At 42.1% G+C, this 26,476-nt stretch overlaps 2 protein-coding genes across 2 annotated transcripts in view; one reads left to right on the top strand and one right to left on the bottom strand.

Moving 5' to 3' along the window:
• The window catches only part of LOC123504354 (serine/arginine repetitive matrix protein 1-like), a 93,619-nt gene extending 79,652 nt beyond the window's left edge, over nucleotides 1-13,967 (bottom strand). Inside the window, exon 1 of the mRNA XM_045254820.1 lies at nucleotides 13,816-13,967. The gene's annotated coding sequence lies outside the window, so the exon portion shown is untranslated. The remainder of the gene's footprint in view (nucleotides 1-13,815) is intronic.
• Nucleotides 13,968-20,006: 6,039 nt separating this feature from the next.
• Nucleotides 20,007-26,264, top strand: LOC123504353 (methyltransferase-like protein 24). The gene is made up of 6 exons (XM_045254818.1): nucleotides 20,007-20,235; nucleotides 21,110-21,263; nucleotides 21,806-21,925; nucleotides 22,868-23,029; nucleotides 24,453-24,557; nucleotides 25,916-26,264. Exons 1-6 carry the CDS (start codon nucleotides 20,129-20,131, stop codon nucleotides 26,114-26,116), a joined length of 849 nt encoding a protein of 282 aa, XP_045110753.1. The 5' UTR covers nucleotides 20,007-20,128; the 3' UTR covers nucleotides 26,117-26,264.
• The last annotated feature ends 212 nt before the right edge of the window (nucleotides 26,265-26,476 follow it).

Genomic DNA, 26,476 nt, shown 5'->3' with positions numbered 1-26,476 from the left:
AACCCAGGAGCTACATATTCACGAGACAGTCATTCCATTAGCGGGAGGCACTTGGGGACCGGGAAGGAGGCTGGGAAGGCTGAGTCAAGGCGGCGAGATGAGGCTGCGCTCCGTTCCCCGCACTTCCTGTCCTTCCCGCCCCTCCCACACCCGACACACCCAAAAGTGCCACACCCTAAGCAATTTTCCTGCGAGAGAAATTGCTCTGCAGAGAGAACAGCGTCCTCTGATACAGTCTGAAGTGTCCCGTTGTCTCGCGTAAAGGGGACGGAGCGTTGCAGGTTCCCGGGCAATGCTTCCCTGCCTGCCATGCTTACACGCACCATTTGCCGGCACGCCGCCGCTGTCACGCCTCCCTAGAGCAACATGATTCCAGTCTGGCGAGTCACTGCCGCGGCACACAGCTGTCTAATTGATGGGGTAATTAGTATTCCCTGCAGGCGGTGGAGTTAATCAGTTAATCACGAGAAAGGGAAATTCTTCCTTTGCAATGGCCACTCAGACTTGATCAGCTAATTAGGGGAAGGGTAAAGTTCTTTTTGCAATTCTGAAGTAAAAACTTTCTTTTTTTTTTTTGTAAATCAGCCGACACAGTGTGAATAGGTTTTAGTAAAGAGGAAGGTGTGTTTGCGGCAGAGTTCATCCAGCCGTGTCATGCACTGGCTCGCCTCTGCCGGTCTTTAAGTGAAGGCAGCTAAGGACGGCACGCACCCTTGACGGCCTACGTGCGCTGCTGCTTTACTGCCGCACATTGCCGCAGCAGTTCAACCGTTTCACTGCCAGACAACTTTTCCCATAATAACTTACAGCTTTTCAGATGCTTAATTTTGTACTACAGCCTAGAAAAAAAATATAAAATCACCCTCCTATTCTTTTTTTAATCTATGTGACTGCGCAAAGTTTTATTTTATTTGTTTTACAGCTGTGAATGTTAACAAAGGAAAGCCATTGCAGTAAAAGGGTTAACCGTTTGTCCGACATGACCATTTTACAAGCCGCCTCGCCCCAAAGCACCCGCGTTACACACAGCAACGTGACCAGCCGTAACCAGGCCACCACCACAAGGCACCCTAACCTAACCTACACACCGCCACGCACACCTCTGCCGCACCTCACCGCCCTGCACACCTCTTACCTTACTTCACTGCCACCCATCCAGAATTTTATATCACGCTCCACTCTCCTCTGTCTGGGTGAGGGCTGTCTTGGTATGTGTTGAGTGTCGCTAGTGTGTTTCGAGTAAAGGAGGAAGTGTTGCTTTGTTTTGATATAGCTGTGTTGAAAATAAGTCCCTTTCCCCTTGAGTGCGATGACGTGTTTACATATTCTTTCTGCTTACTATTTGGTGAGTTTATACAGCTTCAGAAACTCATGTGGGGATTAAAATAGTGAAGACTAAGGCTATGAACCTTCTGACCTCCACAGACCCTTCCCAATGTCAATAAAATGGTCTGATCGTACTCAAATTTCAAGGTAAAAATAAGTAACAGTATTGAAGGGGTTAAAGATATTTTGCATAGTGCTGTTGATGATAAAGGAGAAAATTACGCATTGTCTTTTATAGGGTAATAATAATATACGGTGTGCTATCTCTTAAAGCTAAATATGGGAAGATAACTTTTTCTAACTTTACGGAAAATTTCAAATGGATCCACGTAACTTTTGTAACATTAATAAAATGGAAACGAATAAGGGCAACGTAACTTTCCTATAACTTTGCTCAAATGACGAACACAAACACTTCATCTTCCAAACATTGCTGCATAAAAGGAAAAAAAACCTGAAAAACAAGAGAAAGAGAGAAAGAAAAGGACAAGTAACTAAAATGGGAAAACATGGAAAGAGTGAAACGAGAGACGAAAATAAGCGGAGAAAAAAAAAGTTCAATAAAAAGGAAAAAAGTAAAAAGGGAAGATGAGAGAGAAAGGAGAGAAAAGAGGAAAATGGAACAACACCACATGACACAATTACTGAAAACAAAACCGTCCCTGGTGTGGGCCAACTCACTTACAAAGCGGCGAACGTCCATAAATATAAATTGTTGCCTTTTTTTACGTCATTGGGACACTGGCCAAGCTAACACACACACACACACACACACACACACACACACACACACACACACACACACACACACACACACACACACACACACGAGTGAAATATATCTAAATAAAACAAGGAAATATGTCTGTCCTGTCTCCCACTAGCACACTCAAGGCTGATTTGAGCTTTATGGCTGTTTTTGTATAAGTATAGTCATGGTATAAAATCTATGGTTAAAATTCTTCAGTGGAAACAATGATGGAAACGCTATGGTTAAAATCTATGGTTAGAATTCTTTGGTGAAAACAATGATGAAAACTCTATGGTTGAAATTCTATGGTGAAAACTCTATGGCTTTTTAATATGAAGAATCTACCGGAGCATTATTTATTATTACAAGTTCAAATTATCACGAAAATATTAAAATTCGAGAGAGAGAGAGAGAGAGAGAGAGAGAGAGAGAGAGAGAGAGAGAGAGAGAGAGAGAGAGAGAGAGAGAGAGAGACGAACATTACCACTTCACGGACGTCACCTCTCAACGGACAGGAATAAAAATCTCACTTTTACTGCTAATGACAATGTGACGCGTGTTATTTCAGAGCCCGAGCACTTTTCCTCTTCTCTTTCCCTGAACATAATAATTTCACTGAGCATAAATGAGCGAGACAGCACTAATTGGTCCGAACAAGTCACTTATTCCTTTTCACTGAGACTATCTTGCAAAATTGAACTAGAGTTGCGTTAATCCTTTCAGTACCATGACACGTTTACATATTCATTCTGCTTTCTATTTGGTGATTTTATACAGCTTCAGAAACTTAAGCGGGGATTAAAATAGTGAAGATTTTTGTCATTAATCTTCCGACCTCCATGAACCTTTGCTAATGTAAATGAAATCGCCTAAACGTACCCAAACTCATGGTAAAAATGCGTCCCAGTAATGATGGTGTTAAATGAGCAGGAATCCACTTAGTATTTCATCTGAACAACTCATTCACTACCAATTTCCTTCAAAATATAACTGGCAAAACATTTAATCTAACTTTAACCCCTTCAGTACCATGTCACGTTTTCATATTCATTCTGCTTACTATTTGGTGATTTTATACAGCTTCAGAAACTTAAGTGGGGATTAAAATAGTGAAGATTCTGGTCATTAATCTTCCGACCTCCATGAACCTTTGCTAATGTAAATGAAATCGTCTAATCGCACCCAGACTCATAGTAAAAAAAAAAAAAAAAAAAAAAGAAGAAGAAAAAATGCGTCTCAGTACCGAAGGGAACAGAAAAGGGAAGTGAAACAGATACCCATAAGTAATTCGTCTAAACAACTCAATCACTTAATTTTCACTGGCACTGTCCTTCAAAAAATAACTGGCAAAACGTTTAATCTAATCTAAGAAAGCCACGGAAATCAAGGGTTTACTCAGCACTCTCTATTAAAAAACTATACAATAAAGATTTTCCAGGATGATAGATTGCCTTTCCCGAGAGACTTTAGTGTAATCAGGATCAATATTCACGAGGTTAAGTAATTGCTGAGCGTCTATGAAAAGTGAAGGGAAGCACGAAAGAAGATACTGCTTACATGGGGTTCTGAGTGAGTAATTTAATACGAGTGGAGTGTTTTTCAAAGGTCATGGTTCACGTATTGGAGAAAAGTTAGTATCCCTTCATTGCATTGAGTCTTAGGGGTCTCTCTGTCTGTCTGTATGTATGTATGTATGTATGTATGTATGTCTCTGTCTGTCTCTGTCTGTCTGTCTGTCTGTCTGTCTGTCTGTCTGTCTGTCTGTTTTGTTTGTCTCTGTCTGTCTGTCTGTTTTGTCTGTCTGTCTGTCTGTCTGTCTGTCTCTCTCTCTCTCTCTCTCTCTCTCTCTCTCTCTCTCTCTCTCTCTCTCTCTCTCTCTCTCTCTCTCTCTCTCTCTGTGTGTGTGTGTGTGTGTGTGTGTGTGTGTGTGTGTGTGTGTGTGTGTGTGTGTGTGTGTGTGTGTGTGTGTGTGTGTGTGTGTGTGTGTGTGTGTGTGTGTGTGTGTGTAAGGGAATGAGTGTGTGTACCAACCTTCCCTTAATTAACAAGGAGCAAATTAAGGATCGTGCAATCTCACACAAACCTTAATTTCTTCCCCTAGTCAGGCACTCCTGTAAGCTTCCTCGGTAGCACTAACCGTTCCCTTTCACTGCGCTTTGCAACAATTCACACCACTAAAAGCAATATGTGGAGTTTCTATAAGCATAAACAAGACAAAGGGATGAAAAAAAACTGATATATCTTCCTTTTTTTGTAGCTGGTACGAAAGTCACACTGGAATTAGGGTAAAAGACATGTTGAAATAGAAATGAGAGTTGAATCATCCGCTGGTGACTGGTAACTCTCTGGTAGAAATATTGGCCTTTTTTTTTTTTCATTTTCTAACAGGTACGAATGTTTCACTGGAATTAAGGAAAAAATTGAAATGAAAGAGTTGAATTCCCCGCTGGTGATTCTGCTAGGAGTAGGAGTATTAGATATTCTTTTTCCATTTTCTAGTCTGTACGAATGTCTCAATGGAATTAGGGAAAATGATGTGTTGAAATAGAAATGAAAGAGTTAAATTGCCCGCTGGTGATTCTCTGCTAACTCTCTTGTAGGAGTATTGGGTATTCTTTTTTTCCATTTTCTAGCCAGTATGAATGTCTCACTGGAATTAAGGAAAAGGTGTTGAAATAGAAATGAAGGGACTGAAATGACCACTGGTGACTCTTTGCTAACTCTCTTGCTGGAGTATTGGCAATTTTTTCAATTTTCTAGCCGGTACAAATGTCTGACTAGAATTAATGAAAAAATGCGTTGAAATAGAAATGAAAGAATTGAATTGCTCGCTGGTGACTCTTTGCTAACTCTGCATTATATTAGTGTTCCCTGTATTTTCTATTTTCTAGCCGGTACAAGTGTATCAGAGTTAAGAATTAAGAAAAGTTGTGTTAAAACATAAATGAAAGAATTGAATTGCACGCTTGTGACTCCGCTAACTGTGCATTATATTAATACTGCTTATAATTTCCATTTTCTAGCAGGTTCAAATGCCTCAGAATTAAGAATTAAGGAAAAAGATGTGTTGAAATAGAAATGAAATGAAATGGCCACTGGTAACTCTTTGTTAACTCTTGGCAGCTCTCCCTCTTATATATATAAAAAAAAATAAATAAATAAATAAAAGAAATATATTGGCTTTCTTTTTCATTTTCTTGCCAGTACACGTGTCTCAGAGTTAAAAAATTAAGGAAAGATGTGTTGAAAGAGAAATGAAGGGGTTGAAATGGCCACTGGTGACTCTGTTGACTGGTATATGAGTATTGCCCGCCGACACCCCACACAGGCCTGCCAACATGACCGTCACATCCATACCTTCCCTGGCCGCTGGGTTAGTGAGTGGCCATAAACAAGAGTATTAAAGCGCGGACAGAGGTATTGGTGGTCGTGTGGGTTTCAGTGGAGTGAGGGTAAACCACATTTGTTTTCCCTAACGAGAGAGGGAAGGTAAGTAGTCTTTGTGGTCAATTCATGAGTTGTTTTGTGTATTATTTTCTTTTTGAGGGGAGATAAAAGATAAGAAGTGATAAGATACATTTGTACTATTGAAATTGAAACCTTAGTGAATAAAGTATAGATGTAATGTGAGAACTGATAGATAGGTATAACACACACACACACACACACACACACACACACACACACACACACACACACACACACACACACACACACACACACACACACACACACACACACACACTAACGTACTGAGAATAAAGCAAAAAAAAAAAAAATTGTTCTCCATATAATAGAAACAAATCTAGAAAAAGGGAAAAAATCATAACGTGACTTAATGAAACTTTACATACCAAGGAATTACTGACACACACACACACACACACACACACACACACACACACACACACACACACACACACACACTGTTTGGCCTTTCCGTGTTAGCTGGAATTATTCAAGCGTGTTTGTTTTGCCCTGCTTATCAAACACCAAGTATTTGCAAAGATGAATATCGCATACATTATACCACTCTCTCTCTCTCTCTCTCTCTCTCTCTCTCTCTCTCTCTCTCTTGTGTTTATGTACCTTCTTATTCTTTTGTGTTTGTGTGTTTTTGTTTGTGTTACTAATGCTTTATTTTGTGTTATCGTTTCTCTCTCTCTCTCTCTCTCTCTCTCTCTCTCTCTCTCTCTCTCTCTCTCTCTCTCTCTCTCTCTCTCTCTCTCTCTCTCTCTCTCTCTCTCTCTCATTTTTCGGGGCAGTCCTTATCTCTTCCCATTTGGCTCTTCCTCCACATTTGCCTCACAAAAGGAGTCTATCATGGCGCCTTCCTCGCCGCCCTCACAGCTTCCTTCCACACCTATTCACTTCTCATCCTTTGCCTCATTCTCTTCCTCCCCTTCCTCCTCTTCCTGTCTTTCTTCCGTTTTCCTTTCGCTTTTGTTTCCTTTGATTATAGACATCTTTCATTTTTCGTTTCTTTCTTTCCTTTCTTCAGCTTCTTCCCAGTCATTCTTTCTCTTCTTTGCGTGTCTTTCTTCCATTTTCCCTTCACTTTTTTTTTTCTTTCTGGTGGAGAATTTTCCTTTCCTTCTACTTCCTCCTCCATCTCATTCTCCTCCCTCTTCCTCTTCCTCTCTTCGTGTCTTTCTCTGGCCTTGTTTCCCGCTTATTTTAGCAAGTAATTTTCCTTTTTTATTCTTTCGCTTTCATTTTCTATACGTTCCTCCGTCGGCTATTACCTTTCTGCTTCTCTCCGCCTCCCACGGGTGCAGTTTGCAGGCTGTGTGACCTTGCTCCGAAAAACTAATGTAACCTGAACTCCCAAACCTTGCAGCCTTGACACCCTGCCCACCCTCGCGCCCTCCCTCGCATACGAAGAGCCTCTTTGCACCACCAAGTAAGCGCCAAGTGGAAGGGTGGTGTGGTCCCTCCATGAATTAAAAAAAAAAAAAAAGAGGGGAAAAAGGAAAAGGAACATGGAAGACTAGAATTGTTAAGTGTTGCTATGGGATTTTGTTCGTTACAGTAAATGGATGTAATGTTATGGGATATTTATAGAGCTTAAGTGTGGTTGTGGGACTTCGCTTGTTCCTATAGACACATTTTTACCTTGAGATTTATGTATGATTGGACCATTTTATTGACATTAGCAAGGGTCTATGGAGGTCAGAAGATTAATGGCCAGAGTCTTCACCATTTTAATCCCTACATAAGTTTCTGAAGCTGCATAAAATCACCAAACAGTAAGCAGGATGAATATGGAACCGAATCACGGCACTGAAGAGATTAAATATATAGAGAGAGCGAAAGATAAATATTAAAAACCGTATATTATTTTCTTTTATTGTTTCTTATTTGTGATATCATAAAGTAGGGTTTTTTTTTTTTTTCTCTCTCTCATTGCTCGTGATCGGACTTCTTAAAACAGAAAAGTGAAGAAAAAAAGGAAAAAATCAAGTTATCTATTAGTTTTTCCATTTAAGTGCCAAAAAAAAAAAAGTTCAACAAAGGGCAAAAATATGTGAGAATCCACCTTTCCCACTCACTGCGCTGCTCCTAAAGACAACTGCTGGAGAAAAATAAATAAATAGAATAAATAAACTAGAATAAACAAATAGAACACAGAAAAAAAAATAAAAAGTTATCTAATAAGCAAAAAAAAAAAAAAAAAAAAAAATGTGACGTGATCGACTTTCCACCAGTGCAAAACAAGTGAAGTGAGACAACCAAGGAAGGACATGAAGATAAGTTGTTGCTTCTTATCCTTTCTAATCCTTTCTTCTTCTTTTCTATCCTGGTGGTATTCCATAAAAAAAAAAAAAGAGAGAAAAATGTCGTGCAGTAAACACCTTGGCCTGTAAACAAGTGATAAAAGAAAACGATAAAAGAAGGAAAAAAAAAAAAAAAAAACGGGTGAGTGTTTCTGGGTGTGTCAGTGTGTCAAGGGGTGGTGGTGGTGGTGGTGGTGGTGGTGGTGGTGGTATTAAATGCATCTGACTGATTCCTCTGGCTTCGCAATAGGTAGCAGCAAGCGTCTCTCCGTCCCTCCCAGCCCAGCATTCAACACATCTTTTGCATGCTTTCCTCACATGACGCTTCCCACACTGAACGCCGAGTTATATCTGATCAATTTTGTCTATGCATTATTATTATGTCTATGTATTTATCTATTTATTCATCTTTATATGAAACTTTATGTAGACTCAAAACTCCAAATTTCACGTTACATCTATCGTGACAAAGGCGTGTTATCTTATCTCACACGGGGGTTCGAATCGGTTCTAATCATTAATTCCTGCTGCATTTATCTATTCATCTTCATATGGAACTTTACTGTGCAGCCTCCAAACTCCAAATTTCACGTTATATCCATCGTGATAAAGGCGTGTTATGTTCTTATCTTATCTCACACCATGGGGTTCACAACGGTTCTAATCATAATTCCCGCTCCATTTATCTTTATACGGAACTTTATCATACAGACTCCATCTCCAAATTTCACGTTACATCCATCTTGACAAAGGCGTGTTATCTTATCTCATACCAGGGGGGGTTTGAATTGGTTCCACGGTCACCCCCTCCTCGTCTTCCCTCTCGCAGCAGGTATGATCCCCTCCATGCAGCGCCGCTAAAGATTCACGGATGTCGGTCAAGGTTACTCCACGCTATTACAGGAAGCCGGTGGATGAGCTGCCTTTCCTTCACGGTCAATAAACACCACCAACACTAAAGCGACGTTTCTATTTACTCCCCACCACCAGTGACCTTAAGACCTGGATAATTACATGGCTCACACTGCCGCTTAATTATATACAGGACTCTCATATCAATCCTCTCTTACTTTTCCTCCTCCTCCTTCAAGAACGACGCGAGGTCACAGAATCCTTGGCTCGACAGGCAGACAAAATATTTCCAGCTAGTGCCAGACGTGTAAATAACAGGCCCAGAGGAGATTCCCGCCGGAGAACCCCGTGAAGTGCTGCTCAAACGTTCCAAGGTCTCATCTCCGCTACTTTTACAGGCTGTAGTGGATGCTGTTAAGGTTCGCAAGGGTGTTTTCATGATTTTAGTGAGCAGTTTAACAGTCTGCATGTTAAGGGTCCTCCTAAAGTGGATTTTTTTTTTTTTTCGTGTAAGGGAGACTATTTGTTGGTATTTCTTGGGTATCATTTCGGAACACATCACTGAAGGTAAAGGTGATTATGTCATTTAAACTATATGGTGTATGTAGTTTCGTTATCATTCAGTGCACATCGTCTAGGGTTACTGAAACACGCTAAGTCATATCGAAATTAATGGATGCTTTGATACTCACTATACACCATTAACCTCTTCAGTACTGGAACGCATTTATATCTTGAGTTTTGGGTATGATTAAACGATATTTACTGACATTAAAAAGGGTTTATGGAGGTAAGAAGATTAATGGCCAGAGTCTTCACTATTCTGATCCCCCACATATGAGTTTCTGAAGCAGTGTCAAATCACCAAATAGTAAGCAGAATGAATAGGAAAATGCGTCATAGCACTGAAGTGTTTAAGGAGAGAAAATATTAAATCCCTGTGATCTTTTACCCATTTTCTGTTATACAAGGCCTTTAAAAACACTTGGATCACTTAAAAAGAACACACACAAGAGAAAACAAGGGATCAACACTTACTTTCACACTACAAACCAATTAAATTAACACTCGTATAAAAAAAAAAGTCTAAAAATCAATAAACTTACAAGAACAATTATCCAGCAGTAAAATATCCAAAAAAAACTGTCTTTATGAGAGTCCACAAGCTTCTAAATCTCCCTGGGTCGTGGCGCTCCCTTCCTTCACGGTACTAAACATTTACAGAGCGGATGTGGATAACTTTAGCAGTGAGAGGGACATTAGCCTGCTTGGGGGCTGTATTTACGGGGCTGTTGGCTAGTAGCGAGTGCGCTTGAAAAGTTAAGGAAGTAAAGGCAGGAAGAAACTTGGTCCAAAATTCGCTAGAGGTCAAGAATTTAGTGCTGTTTTCCTCTTACTTTGGTTTCCTTAACTGGGAAGGTATTGTGTTTAGGGAAAGTTGGGTTTTTGAAGGGTTGAAGGGTTGGAGAGAGAGAGAGAGAGAGAGAGAGAGAGAGAGAGAGAGAGAGAGAGAGAGAGAGAGAGAGAGAGAGAGAGAGAGAGAGAGAGAGAGAGAGAGAGAGAGAGAGAGAGAGAGAGAGAGAGAGAGAGAGAATACCATGGTAGTTACAGCTGACGGCTCTAAATTCGTGAAAATTATAAGGCACTTCCCTTTCATCTCTCCCTCCTGACTTGCATGCCGGAAGGGGAATGGTAATGCAGAGCTGAATTACCCTCCTGGACAAATACTGCAATGAGACTCACAACTATTCCATTATGGGCACTGCATTCTTCTTCTCACCAGCCCCTTCACAATCACATGTCTAACATTACCTAACCTAACCTAACCTAACCAATCCTAACTGTTGCCTTCACTATCTCTAACACCATCCTTTTCCTAACCTAACCTAGCTTAACCAGTCCATTCACCATTACATGTCTAACCTTATCTAACCTAACGCAACCAATACCAACCGTTACCTTCACTATCTCTGACACCATCCTTTACCTAATCTAACCTATCTTTAACCAAACTTAACGTAACTTCACCTATCCCTTCACCATCACATGCCTAACCTTACCTAACTTAACCCTAACCAATCCTAACTGTTGTATTCACTATTTCTTACATCATCTTTTACCTAACCTAACCTGACATCCATTTCCTTCATTATCTCTAACACCATTCCATTACTTTCATCAATTTCATCATCCTAACATTATATTTTGCTTAATCTAACCTAACCTAATGAAACCGTTATCTTCTTTATCTTCAACACTATTCTTTGCTTAACCTAACCTAACCTAATCTTCCGAAATCACTTTTACCAGTTACACCATCACTAACAAGCATTACTTACTAAACTTATCCTATCCTATCCTAACCTAAAGTAAGCTAAGCAACCTTAAACTAATCTTCAATGCCTTCACTCACTCTAACACCACCATTACTAAACTTGTAACCTTATTTAACCTAACCTAACCTAATTTAACCTAACAAAACCATTACTTGCTCACCCTAACACTTCTCTCACGGAAATACAAGGAAACTTTAGTCCATATTTAGAAACACTTTGTGCCGCACCTTCACTATTTTCAAAGGGCTCTGGTCGAAATGACAGGGTTTTTAAGGATGTTTATGTAATTCTAGTGACATGTTAACAAGTTTTCTGCATTACCGACAGGACAAATACTCTTATCAAAGGGCTCTAGCTGAAGTGATACTGGTTTTTAAAGGTGTTTCTGTAATTCTTGTGACAAGTTAATGTGTTTTCTGTATTATCAACAGGATAAATACTCTTTTCAAAGGGATCTACCTGAAGTAACACGGGTTTTTAAAGGTGTTCCTGTAATTCTAGTGACACGTTAACAAGTTTTCTGCATCACCAACAGGACAAATAGTCTTTAGAACTCTGCTACTTGTCTCTGTTGCCTTTGAAAATGGTCGCCGTGAGAGAGGGAAGCGTTTCTGAATATGGCGCTTAGACGAAACATTTGAACGTTTGATCATTCCATACAGCGAATGATTAACAGCTTACGTTGATGTATTTCATGACGCACTTCCACGCGTCACTTAGTAAGAGAAGTCTCGTATATTAGGAAATGGGATAAATTAATTGCCTTACTCCCTACATAACTCAGGTGAATATTCTCTCTCTCTCTCTCTCTCTCTCTCTCTCTCTCTCTCTCTCTCTCTCTCTCTCTCTCTCTCTGTTTCATTTCACTGCGGTGTTTTTTTTATTATTAATTATACCATGTGGGTTTTTCACGGGAATTTCTGGGCTAAAGGGAATACTTTTTGTGGTACTCCTATCTCAAAGCCCACCCGCTAGGAAACCGTTGCCCCGAGTGAGGAAGCCCAACCTACAATCGGACCGTGGACAGGATTCAAACCCTTGCACTTGGAGACCCCTCAGACCCCAAAGCACGCATGATTCCACAGCACCTCTCTCTCTCTCTCTCTCTCTCTCTCTCTCTCTCTCTCTCTAATTTTGTTATCCTCGCTGATACAAAACGTGTATTTTTCCTTCTTTTATAATGAGATTTTAAATTCCTCTTGTGATATAAATCGTTTTCAAAGTTATTCGGTAATCTTTTTTTTATAAGTAATGAGATTCTGGGATAAGTTAAACTCTCTCTCTCTCTCTCTCTCTCTCTCTCTCTCTCTCTCTCTCTCTCTCTCTCTCTCTCTCTCTCTCTCTCTCCAAGGAAAACGTTTTGAGCAACTTTTTAACGTTTTTTCTTACGACTTTTCTTAACGTTTAGTAGATTGCTTTTTTCCTCCTTTTTCCTTCCTTTTTACAGGTTTGCAAGACGTTTACGAGAAGCTTTGTGAGGTAAAGTGATTTTTTCGCTCGCATGAATCGCTTTAGGTTACTGCAAAGGTATGGTGTGTGTGTGTGTGTGTGTGTGTGTGTGTGTGTGTGTGTGTGTGTGTGTGTGTGTGTGTGTGTGTGTGTGTGTGTGTGTGTGTGTGTGTGTGTGTGTGTGTGTGTGTAATATGGAACAAGTCAAAAGCGAACGGACTCAAGAGAATGGATCTTTATACTTTATATTCGTGATTGCGTGAATATGGGAGGGCTCAGGGCAGTGATTGCTTTTCCCCACTACCCGCACTGTTCTATACCGGGGGACACTGGCGAGAGTGTTTTTGTTAAGAAGTGATGAGATTGCTGGATGTCTCCTATGTCTGCCTGCCTGCCTGTCTGACTTTCTGCCTGGCCTGTGTGGAGCGCTGGCCGGGATAAGAGACTGACGCGGTAAATGGATTTCTGTTACTGGAAGGGAGTGTATGAACGACTTCGTGTTTCTGCTGCTATTACTATTATCGATATTAATCTTTCTGGTTCTTGTTGTTGTTTTCATTACTGGTAGTAGTATGGAAGTACAATGTTGCAATACAAGTCTTTTTTTTTCTTCCCGAATCTGCGATAAATTACGCGATTTGAATAATATATAGGTAAACGTGAAGCGCTAAAGAAGAAGAAGAAGAAGAAGAAGAAGAAGAAGAAGAAGAAGAAGAAGAAGAAGAAGATGATGATGATGATGATGATGATGATGATGATGAAGCAGGAGCAAAAGCAGAAGCAGAAGCAGAAGCAGAAGCAAAAAAAAGAAGAACAAAAAAGCATCAACAACGCTAACGAATATTAACACAGATCACAACCACCACTATCATCATCATCATCATCGTTACATGAACACCAGCAGGCCCCCAACACTGAGCTTATCCCCGTCAGCAGGCAGCCGTCGCCTCCACGCACCGCCGCCATGTGGTCCGAGGTAGGAAGTACAGTGCTCGCGGCCCGCATGGCACTGTACTCCCCAATCAGACACACGCTGAATCGATAACACCATAGAGTTCCCAAGCAACCCTCAGCCCCTCGCTCACCCACGCGGCCGCCCGCCAGGGAAGAGACAAGATGTAACTGGAGGTGACAAGATAAGTAATGCGGTGTGTCACGGGTCATCGCCTTCACCCACGGCTTACACTCCCAGCTTGACAGGTCTGCGGTGTGTGATTGTTGCAGGCACCGCTCACCCACATACCGTACGTGGAAACCTTTACTATTTTCCCCTCACATGACAAAGGCCGCCACGTATCTCCTCGCCGCCTCCATGCAGGCTTACCTTCACGCCTCGTAGCCACAGGTGTTGAGGTGGTTCAGTCACTGTTCAAAAGTGTCCCAGTCCTGATCACTGTCACGATGCGCTGCGGAAACTGTCCCGACGGAGCGAGAGGCGGCGACACGGCCTCCACGACCAGCGAGTAACAACTGGCACACCCGAGTGGGAGGAGCCTCGCTGCCCCTCCGGTTCCCCTCACCTCTTTCTCCCCCTCACCTTCTCTCCGCCCATCCTCCGGAGCAAGGCAGTCCCCTCACCTTAAGGGGAGTCACAGGTGTCTCGAGTCACAAAACTTCAATTTTAGGAGATAGTTTTCCCTCTTTTATGGTACATGTTGTGCAAATCGTTGCTGCATTATTGTTTGCTGCCCCTCCTTGCAATACAGACGGCAAATGTGAACCAGCAATGAAAAGAAACTATATTCTTAATTGCGTGCTGGTGGTCTTAACAATCCCTGCCTCTGTCTAACCCCTCACCTTCCCCACCAGTTCACTTACTCCTTCTCCATCTCCTCCTCCTCTCCTCCTCATCATTCTCATCATCATCATCATCATCATCCTCTTCCTCCTTCCATGTCTTCAAAACTCACGACTTTCAAGCTCCTTCATCACACGAATTGAGAGAAAAATAAATGTCCTTGAGCCAACAAATTGAGAGGAGAGCAAGTGTGGGTGTGGTGAATGCAAATCACCCTCGTCTACAGCTGCGCTCGACTCTTCCAAGACTGTACTGTTAGTGCAGCAACACAAGCTTCCCGGAATGCTGCAGTCACAATAAAATTATGCTTTTCGTTTATAAGGATAGTCTGTGTGTGTGTGTGTGTGTGTGTGTGTGTGTGTGTGTGTGTGTGTGTGTGTGTGTGTGTGTGTGTGTGTGTGAGAGAGAGAGAGAGAGAGAGAGAGAGAGAGAGAGAGAGAGAGAGAGAGAGAGAGAGAGAGAGAGAGAGAGAGAGAGAGAGAGAGAGAGAGAGAGAGAGAGAGAGAGACATATGAACTACAAGAATTACAATTGAATTATGACCTGGGTAATGTTTCCCGCGTAATAACAGTGTGTGTGTGTGTGTGTGTGTGTGTGTGTGTGTGTGTGTGTGTGTGTGTGTGTGTGTGTGTGTGTGTGTGTGTGTGTGTGTGTGTGTGTGTATGGGAGTGTGGTGAGTGAGGTAATGAGGCGTCAGTGGCAGGAGGAACTAACAGTAGTGTGGCCAGATCAACAGTTATCCGTGTGCCCAGCAGGTGTGTGTGTGTGTGTGTGTGTAGCTCAGGAGTGACACATTATTAGTCATGGTCGCCTCGCCAACACTCAACGGTAGCGTCAACAATTCCCTTCCCTTGTGTTGTGGCGGCGCCAGTTTTCTGTGTTGCCTGGCGACGGATGCGGCTGCCACACACTCCCAGACCAACCAGTCCCTCCCCTCCTCTCCCCTCCCTTCTCTCCATGCCACAAGGGACGCGGTAAGGTCAGAGATGGGCAGATAACGCTGTCATGGTAGCCCCGCGGCGGCCCTGCTTTCAGTGTCCCCCAAACATAACAAGCCATGATGGGCGCAGCTTTAAAATATCCAGACTCGAGCGATAAGGGGATCAACATGCAGCATTTGCCTTCCCGTCACGCAACAACGCTAACCAACGCGTGACTGTTCCTCGTGTGAGAACATTAAAGGATGAGGACAGACCGGTCACTGCTGGACAAAACTGTGATGGGTGTGGAGCAGAGAATCGTGTGCGTCAACGGACAGATCTATGAGTGTCCTGCTCTGTGACTGACTCTAGGGGCGCGAGTTGGCTCAGGTCAATAGGAAGGGACAAGGATTTCAAGTTTTATGGTATGGAATGAGAGCCGAGGTGGCGGGACACGCGCGTCATTGTGAAGCCTATCTGTCTGGACTGTGTGACCTTTCTGTCCTGCCCCCTCGACATGCCTGACTGCTGAGCTTCAAACTGTTACGGCTGAATTTAGGGAATCTGCAAATAAGTCACATAAAAGATACACGGCCGTGAACGTCAGCTTTAAATACACGCACATGTGAAGTATGGAGATAAATGATGCGATAACAAGAAGTACATAAAAATATTTCAACTTACACCAACATGGACCGACATTATTTTCTCGTCCTTAAAATCAGTACTGCTGCTGCCGCCACGCCACATGTGCTACCTTCCACACCTGCGCGAGCTAATTAACCTGTGATTACCGCCACCGCTTTTTTAATTCACCATGAACTATCTTCTTTCACGTCTGACTTCACGCTCCACTGAAAAGTATGTTTTTACTGCCATGTACAAGATTCATTCAACCTCTGAATATTCACCACACTTGTGAGGCGCCCCCCACGTGAGTAGTACTCGGTGGTGGTGGTGGCGGTAGTGGTGGTAAGATGTAATGATGGTAATGATGATGATGATGATGATGATGATGATGATGATGATGATGATGATGATGATGATGATGATGATGGTGGTGGTGGTGGTGATGGTGGTGGTGGTGGTGTCGTGTGTTGAAGCTGTCCCCAAGGCTATCCTGTTGTCAAGAGATCTAGAACTTCACGCAAATTACTTATTCAGTCTCACATCGACCCAGCGCTTGGATGAATGAACACCGCGCCGGCCAACACTTACTCAACTGTCCACAAATCCCTGCTCGCTCTGTGCCGGGCTGAGGTTTATCTGACGCGCCTATCAACTGAAAGACTCAAGGGACAAGACAGACCTCTATTTTTCCGACACATAATCGATCATTTTAGCATTAACCCTTTCAGTACTGGGACACATTTTTACTTTGAATTTTGTGTACGATTAGACCATATTATTGGCATTAGGAAGGGTCTATGGAGGTCGAAAGATTACTGGCCAGTCTTTACTATTTTAATCCCCACACAAGTTTCTGAACCTGTATAAAATCATCATATAGTAACAGAATATGAAAACGCGTCATAGTACTGGAGATAAATAAACATTGGTGTTCTATTTATAACCCTCAAGGAAGTTTTCTTTTTTTTTTTTTTGTCTTCTCAGGTAAAAGAGAATATAAGCTCATACAACAGTAAGGATAATACAAACAAGAATAAAATCCTCCCCTTCAGTACCATGGCGCATTTCCATATTCATTCTGTTACTATTTGGTGATTTCATACAGCTTTATAAACTCATGTGGGGGGATTTAAATAGTGAAGACTGTGGCCATTAATCTTCTCACCTCCATAGACCCTTGCTAATGTCAATAAAATGGTCTAAAAGTACTCAAATCTCAAAGTGAAAATGTGTCCCAGTATTGAAGGGGTTAAGAATGGGTAAAAGAAATAAGTTAATAATAAAATAAACTCTGGCTTAATATCCGTCACTGTGGTTGCCTTTAAATCACAATACTTACTAAGTAAATACAAAAATAAATTAATAGCCAAAAAGTACTCACCTTCTGGCTCGAACTCCTTCTGCGTCGTCTTCCCTTTGGGCTTCACTATTTTCGGTTCAGGCTTGGGAAGGGGCGGGGCGGGGCGTATCCTAGGGCGTCTGGGTACCTCCTCCCCCACCGCCCCTCCTGAAGCGCCTCCCCCAGGATCAAACGCCACATTCTCTGTCCTGCTTCCGTCGCGCTCCCCTTGCCGAGATATCTTCAGGTTCACACCCACTGACCGCTTTTCTACAGAGGTGACTCCAGAAGGGGGTGTCCTGCCTTGAGGTTGGTTCCTGCTGGGCCGCTTGTGTGCCCCAGTGGATATGCCAGGGCGCTTAGTAGGTGCAGTGAAGGCCACAGTGAAGGAGGTACCCCCCGTGGCAGCCTGAGGCACACGTGCAGGGGCCATGAGGGCTGGGCAGTCACCAGTTTGTTCAATAAAATGTTTATATTTCCCCTATTCACTGTTCGTTTCATTCACAGACTCAGGATAAACTGTGCGTCTCCGTTTAGTAATGTCATTTCACAAAATAGTATGTGAGTACTGCGGCGAATGCAACACTTGTCTCTTATGAACAGGATAGATTAACTCAGTCTTGTAATATTTTTTTTACCAAACTGAGAAAAATACGTCTGATTACATTTTCAGTGGTGTGCCAGCCTCAGTCCGCCCTCCCTTCACCTGCACTCCGGCTCAGCACATTCCTTACCGGCTCACCATCACTTCCCGACAGCTTCGCGCCCTCCCGGGTAAATGCCATGACTCCATGGCATTTACCCGGGAGGGTAAGTAACGTCATCTACCAGCGCCATGGCGATCATCTTTGATTCATTGACAATATAATACACAAAGTTTCGCTCTCAGTTCTCTTCCCCACCACCAGAGAGTCCTCAAAGCTGTCCTGCGAGGCTCCGTGGCTCAGTACTACCGTCTGTGACCAGGTAAGGGGGTGCGAGGGAGTGACACGCCGCCTCCAGCACACCCCTGCCGCCGCCGGTGTCACACTAAACTCTACTCGCTGCCTGACATTTAGGAGCATCAGACTTCCCGGTGCAGTCTCTCCTAGCAACCTTTTCAAGGTTACTAAGCCTAAACGGAATTGTTGCTATGAATAGACTTAGCGGCATATCATCGCACAAAAAAAAAAAAAATAAAAATGTTAAGTTATTCATGGATCAGATCTGAAACTTAGGATTACATAGCAGTTCAATACAGCTTTACATATATCTTGGAATAGTGTTCATCTTATAATGTTTCGCTATACAGGCTTTATGCTCTACGTATGCTTAACCCCTTCAGTATCATGACGTGTTTCCATATTCATTCGGCTTACTATTTGGTGATTTCATATAGCTTCAGAAACTCATGTGGGGGATAGAAATAGTGAAAACTGTGGCCATTAATCTCTTGACCTCCATACCATCACCCTTCCTAATGTCAATAAAATGGCTTAATAGTACACAAATCTCAAGGTAAAAATGTGTCCTAGTATTGAAGGAGTTAAAGACCTCAACAAACAGAGCGAAGAAAGAACAGCAAAACAGGTCAAAGTAAAATAGGTCACTCTTAGCAGCAAACTGGAGTCTGTGTGACCTTGAGGCTGCGCAATAGTACACAGCCTCTGTAGCATCGCGCATCCCTACACCACCAACACAATGATACACACCAACAGGACTGAGTAAGTGCATTAGGTAAACAGTTCTCTTGAATATGAAGTGGATACATTAAAATACAGTTACATAATGTGGTGCCAGTACTGTTTCTCCACCCAGCTGCGTCACGAGAACTGAGAATACGTGTCCTTAAACTCATTACCTGTTCTACACACCTGCAGGACCCTTGGGAGCGGACTCTAGGTAGTGTTTCGCCAGTCCCGCTCCACCTTGACCGCAATTGGTGATCAAGGTTGTATACACATCTAACACGTACACGCGCCAACACGGATCGCACGGGACTGCCTCAAGGGGGAAGTTGCAATCGGTTGCTTCGGTTCCTTGTTTCGAAGCCGCTCCGTATCTTGTCTATCTTGTGTCTCTTCTCGCTCTTTACCAGTACATATCGCACCTTGATTGCACTGGCCAGGTGATAAGGCAACACTGTGAAGGTTTCTTCACTACTGATTGGATTATAGGCCAGGAACAAAGGGGAGAACTCTCGTACAAATGGTGAGAAGTCTCGTGCAAAGGAGAACTCTCGTGCAAAGGGAGAGAGCTCTCGTGCAAAGAGGGAGAACTCTCGTACATGAGCAAGGCGAGACCAAATCGACACTGACTTAGAGATACGTTCCTAATGCACAGAACTGTTTTCATTTTAATATTACTGTGGATGTTAGGAAGATAAATATGACAGCAACAAGCTACAGTTTACATCTCTGAAACATTAATATTATGAATAACATTATAGCCATGATTATAATATGAAACGCGGATTTACTCTGTGATAATAATGGCAGGAGCAGATCAAATAGATAGACACACAGATAAAGAAACTAATAGATAGATGTAGATAGATAGGTATAAATAGATGAATACATTGATATAGATAGAGATAAATAGACAGATAGATAGATAGAGATAAATAAATGGATAGATATAAAGGTAATAATGATAGATACCTCCTTTAGCCCATTTTGTATAAATAAGACAAATATACACAAATAAATATAGATGGATAGACATTTATAGATAAACATACACAGACAGACAGACAAACGGATAGATAGAAGCGAGTATGTGCGTGCGTGTGTGCGTGTGTGTGTGTGGCATGAGATATCAGCTCGTGTCCTCCAGGAAAAGGCGAGCAAAACAACGGGTGACGGCGGATGAGGAAAAACGAGCACTAACCCCAGCGTGGCGGAGTGCTGGCGCGAGGAAGGCAACAACCAGAAGGAACAGTAACATAACATCCCCCTGCCACACCAAGGCCATGCAAGGGAAGCACAGCAGGGAAGGGGTTGTGTGGCGTGTGGTGTCAGTGGTAGTGTGTTGCTCCCTGTTGGCTTACTCTGTCCTCATCACTTCGCTGCTGTTCAGGTGAGTGGGGTTACCTGCACCACGGCTACATCTACACCCAGGGAAGGTTGCCCCCGGAAACACCTGGTTAATGTATGCCTTGTTCTTGGGTATACTGGTGTTGTCGTGCCCTGTAAGACTCTGGGATCTTGGAAGTGACTGGGAATATGAAGACATTAAGTGGGTTTTTCTTGGTTCTAGTCCTGTTTTCTTCTTTTTCTGAACGGTATTTGATTGGTCTTTTCATATTTTCTTTCCATTTGGTCGATCTCTTATGTAAAGAAAATAAAAATCCTTCACTTTTGCCTCTGTGTATAAGGATCACTATATAAAAAGCACGTTTCCTAACAACGTAACCTGACGTAACGTAATGTAATGTAATCTAAGTGAAGCTAACCTAACCTAACCTAACCTAACTTAACGTAACCATTTACCTATTCATAAATGTTGTCAGCCATTAGGTAACCACTTGTAGGAACTCAATAACATCTTACAGTCTATTTACATGCATCAGCATCAAAATACACACACATACCTCCTTGAACTCCTTCAGTACCATGGCGCGTTTTCAAATTCATTCTGCTTACTATTTGATGATTTGACACAGCTTCATAAACTTGTGTGGTGGATTAAAATAGTAAAGACTTTGGCCATTAATCTCTTGACCTCCATAAACCCTTCTAATGTCAATAAAATCGTCTATTCATACCCAAAACTCAAGGTAAAAATGCGTCCTAGTAGTGAAGGCGTTAAAAAGAAGAAAAAACAAACAAGCGTATGAACTATCAATAGATACACACATACATAAATACATAAATAGATAGATAAGTATATGGATAGATAGATAGATATAGACAGACACATCAACACTCACCCTCCCCCTTCACCCCCACAGACAGTCACAAACACCCACCATCTCAAGAACCCGTCCCTCTTACCTCATGAACAGCATTGAGGATCTGTTTGACTTCATCACCATCACCACCGCCAACTGCACCAATCCTCAAGTCATCCCGGGCGCCTCAGTGCTGGAGACGGAAGATCGCACGGTTAGTCTGAGGGTGGATGTGAGTATGGGTGAATGTGGGTGGGTGTGGGTGGGTTTGGGTGGGTGTGTGTGGGTGTTCTTAGACTACAGTGAGCTAGTGTATGCAATCATGGGTACTGTTACATAGATTAATTTGTTCAAATAATTTAATAACTGTACTTAATTTGGAGTTAACAAGTCTATCTGTCTATCTGTGTGGGGTGTGTATGTGTGTTTGTGTGTTCGTGCAAGTGTTAGGAAAAAAAAAAGTGTGCATGATGAAAGGTGAATATATATATAAACAGATGATTAAATATAACATCATAATCCTGTTCTATAAAGAAATAAAATAATAATTCTAGTAACACGTAAAAGATGAAACTGATTACGTATTGAAATCTTTATAAATGATTACTATTTTTCCTGTGTGTGTGTGTGTGTGTGTGTGTGTGTGTGTGTGTGTGTGTGTGTGTGTGTGTGTGTGTGTGTGTGTGTGTGTGTGTGTGTGTGTGTGTGTGTGTGTGTGTGTGTGTGTGTGTGTGTGTGTGTGTGTGTGTGTTTTAGATCTCAGGCCACGAAGGAACCTACATCTGCCTGGACAACCTTCCCGAGACCCCAACGCAGGAATCTTGTCGCATCTACTCCTTTGCCATCAACCGTAACGACATTAAGTTTGAGGCAACGGTGAGTGGCGGGTGAGGGAAGGGAGGGCGTGCTGTGTGGCCTGGCGGTGGTGCTGGTGGTGGTGGTGGTGGTGGTGGTGGTGGTGGTAGAAGCAGGAGGACCAGTAGTATGTATATGAAAAAGAAGCGTCATTACAATAGTTTATATAGAACTGCCCTATAGCAACATTCTTCACATTACTCTACAGGAAACACTGAAAAACTATGCACATTAAACTGACATAGAAGAGAACACCTTACACACAACTTACAACTTGAACCCACAACATACCACACACCTCATTAACATCATGACTCTAGGTGAAGTATTTGCTTTAAGAAAAGGATTGGTAGCTGGGTTAGGTTAGCTTAGATAAGGAGAAAGGAACATACTTAGTGGTAAGGAGGTAATTAGACATATTACACAAGTTTTTTGGAGAAAGGAGGATGTGTCTGAGCTTAACACTAAAAAAAGGGAAGAGTAATTAGGTTAGTTTAGCTTAGATAAGGAGAAAGGAACATACTTAGTAATAGGGAGATGATTAGATTAGCTACGTTACACAAGTTATTTGGAGAAAGGAGGAAGATATGTCTGAGTTTAACATCATAACAAGGGAAGAGTATTTAGGTTAGTTTAGCTTAGATAAGGAGAAAGGAACATAGTGGTAGGGAGATGATTATATTAGCTACGTTACATAAGTTATTTAGAGAAAAGAGGGAGATGTGTCTGAGTCTACCCCCTTCAATACTGGGACACATTTCTACCTCAGATTTGTGAACGATTAGACCATTTTATTGATATTAGGAAGGGTCTATGGAGGTCAGAAAATCAATGGCCACAGTCTTCACTATTTCAATCCAGCACATAAGTTTCTGAAGCTGTACAAAATCACTAAATAGTAAGCAGAATGAATATGAAAACGCGTCATAGTACTCAGAGGATTAAGATTATAACACTCGGCAGATGGGCAAGCGCGGATGTCGTGTTCATCTGCTGGCGGCCAACACAGAGTACAGCTACACACGCATCAAGCCCAACGTGTACCTGTACCCACTAGAGCTTAACGTCTCCCCTGGCCTCAACAAGTACTCTCTGGACGGCTTCCTCGATCTCCTCACACACATGGTTAGTTAAGAGATCGTTTTGCCTTTAAGATGCTACTAAGATCTTTTTTTTTTTCTAAGATTGTATTTCTTTAACATTTCGGCATTTTATTGTAACTTTTAACTTAAGGAACATAACATAATAAGGTAAGGTAAGATAAGGTAAGGTAAGGTAAATTGAGTTGAGGTGAGATGAGGTGAGGTGAGATGAGGTAAGGTAAGGTAAGGTAAGGTAAGGTAAGGTGAGGTGAGGTGAGGTGAGGTGAGGTGAGGTGAGGTAAGGTAGGATAAAGTAAGGTAAAGTAAGGTGAAGCTAGTTTAAGTTCTAACCTAACCTAACCTTCACTTATTTCCTTTTGTTTTTGTTTTTTACAAGATTTTTTTTTTATCAGCCACTTGTGCGTCTTATCGTAACAACTTCTAACTTAGGAAACAGGGAAATAAAGGCAAAAATAGGACAGGATAGGATAGGATAGGATAGGACAGGACAGGACAGGATAGGATAGGAAAGGTTGTTAGTTTACGTTAGGTTTGGTCAAGTTAATTCTATCCAGTTAACAATACGAATCCTGAGCCTTCCATTGTCCCCATCTCCATTACAAACAGTGGGAGTGCAGCAGCTTAATCGAACCATCTGGAGAGGATCAAAGGGTCTGCTGCTGCGTGTTATCCTTTGTAATCCTTTGAGCTCTGTGTTGGCTTCAGGGAAAGTAAGACAATGGAAAAGACATTACGTGCACTGTGAAGTCTGTCTATTTTAGTTCCTTGCGTGATTCTGTGGAAAGTAATGGACACACACACACACACACACACTTACTTCTTTGTGTGAGTGTTGGGGGAGGTGAGACCGAGACGTGATTCCCATGCACAGAACAACACAAATAAGACTGATGGATATTAGAAACGCACTGTCATCTATGTATCAGGAAATATGACATTCAATTATATGGTATTCAATTATGCAAGAGTACCAAATTATGCTATATAGGTGTAAATTATTCTAGTTAACCCGTGTTTCTATATTCATTCTGCTTACTATATGGTGATTCTTTTTTTTATTATACAGCTTCGGAAAATTATGTGGAGTATTAAAATAGTGAAGACTCTGGCCATTAATCTTCTGATCTCCATAGACCCTTCTTAATGTCAATAAAATCGTCTAATCACACCCAAAACTCAAGGTAGAAATGCCTCCAAGTACTGAAGGGTTTAAGTGTAAATTATGTTACCTATACATAAATAAAGCTCTTAAAAGCATAACTAATACTAAGACACACTTTTAAAAACTATAAACAAAGGCATGCAAACGTAATTAATACCATGAGCAAATGACACTTAAAAATTTGAACAATAGTACTTTAACCTGTAAATAACGCTCTCTCTCTCTCTCTCTCTCTCTCTCTCTCTCTCTCTCTCTCTCTCTCTCTCTCTCTCTCTCTCTACAGTGGAAGCCCATCCATTACGTGAAGACCACCACACAAGGTAGCGAGTGGACCTTTCTGAAGACCCTCTACCTGTCAGGCTACGAGGCGTTCACCCACATCAAGCAGGTAAACACGGGGAGACACAGCGGCCTACATAGCGGGAGGAAAGTCAGGCAACCCTTACCCCCGTATTTGCTCTTTGATCTCCCACCATAACAGTTTTCCAAGGCCACAGAGATGATTAGTGGGGGTTTTCAAGAGTGTTTCTCCAGTTAATAATGTAGAAATCTTATCAATCTGCCTCTAGAACCGTAAAAACACCTTTAAAAACTCGTGTAAATTTAAACAAAGCCTTTTGAAATAGTGGAGGTGAGGCACATAAGTGTTGAGAATACGAGTTTTACCTGTCACAACATCTCCATTGGTTACATTAAGGTGTCCAGCATTCTCTTCAGGACCATTTCACTACCTGGGCTGTTTATTTACATATCAACCTACAATTTTTTTTAGGATTTTCAGATCATGTCAAGAATAGCGAATCCTCCATCTCGCCTTGTTTCCTGGTTCCTCCTTTGCAGCTCTTTCACTAAGCTGACACGACGTAGGAAAAAAATATAACCCATACCAACCCTACCTTAAACCTAACCTAACCTAATCATAACATTAACACAGATTAGCTTAGGTTAAAGTTTGGGTCAAGGTTAGTTTAGGCTAGTTTTCATTCACACGTCATACAAGCAGAGTGACGGAGCAGCAAAGGTGGAGCCAGGATACGAGGCGAGCTGGAGGGTTCGATAATCTTGACATGATCCGGGTTTTCTATTATTTTTTTTCTTTCCTTGTCTCTGTGGAAGGTTCTGTTGTTAAGATAGGTGGCGCTTAGGTCCTGTTCTCTCTCTGTCTTTCCTTTGTGTTCATGTAGATTTATGCAGTTGTGAATGTTACCAAATGATTGTCAAAGTAGAGAGAGTGAGTGAGTGAGTGAGTGAGTGGTTAAGTAAGTAAGGAAAGAAGGAAGGGAGTGAGTGAGTGAGTGAGTGAAGAGGTCTGCGTGTTGAGTATACTGACAAAGACACGCCACTTAACATGTCTATCTGTTTACAAGTCGGTCTAATCACTCTACACGTACACACTACAAACAGTGTCAGCTCGCACCAGAACCAACACACACACACACACACACACACACACACACACACACACACACACACACACACACACACACACACACACACCTGCAATAGTCTCACCCCTCCTCCTCCTCCTCCTCCTCCTCCTCTTCTTCTTCTTCTTCTCCATCTCCTCCTCCTCCTCCTCCTCCTCCTCCTCCTCCTCCTCCTCCTCCTACTACTACTACTACTATTATTACGCTACTGCTACTACTACTACTACTACTACTACTACTACTACTATTACTACTACTACTACGACTGCTGCCACCACCACCAATACTATTACTACTACTACTACTACTACCCCTTCAGATCAGACTACTCCTGCACCTTCCCTACGCCACGGACGACCACTTCAAGGACCTGGAGGGCATGTATCACCTCCTGCTGGGGCTCGAGTATTATGGTTACCGCCTGGTCCACTCCCGACCCATCCCAGGCTCCACCTACTCCATCCACAATCTGCAGATACAAGTGGCCACCAAATACGAGACAGTGTGGATTAGGGACTAGTGGAGGAAGGCATTGAAGACTCAGAAATGCTTTAATCTCTCACCACAACTATTTTCCAAGGCCACAGAGACGATTAGCAGTTTTCAAGAGTGTTTCTCCAGTTAATAATGTAGAAATCTTGTCATTCTGTCTCTAGAACCATAAAAACATCCCTAAAAACGTTTTATTCTCTCACCACGACTATTTTCCAAGACCACAGAAATGATTAGCGGGGTTTTCAAGAGTGTTTCTACAGTTCATAATGTAGAAATCTTGTCACTCTGCCTCTAGAACTATAAAAATACCCTTAAATAAGCTTTATTCTCTCGCCACGACTGTTTGCCGAAGCCAAAGAGATGATTTGCGGGGTTTTCAAGAGTG

The sequence above is a fragment of the Portunus trituberculatus genome, chromosome 15, assembly GCF_017591435.1.
Source record: "Portunus trituberculatus isolate SZX2019 chromosome 15, ASM1759143v1, whole genome shotgun sequence".
Classification (NCBI taxonomy): domain Eukaryota; kingdom Metazoa; phylum Arthropoda; class Malacostraca; order Decapoda; family Portunidae; genus Portunus; species Portunus trituberculatus.
The sequence above is the reverse complement of the archived record's forward strand: the minus strand, read 5'-3'. Positions and strand labels throughout refer to the sequence as shown.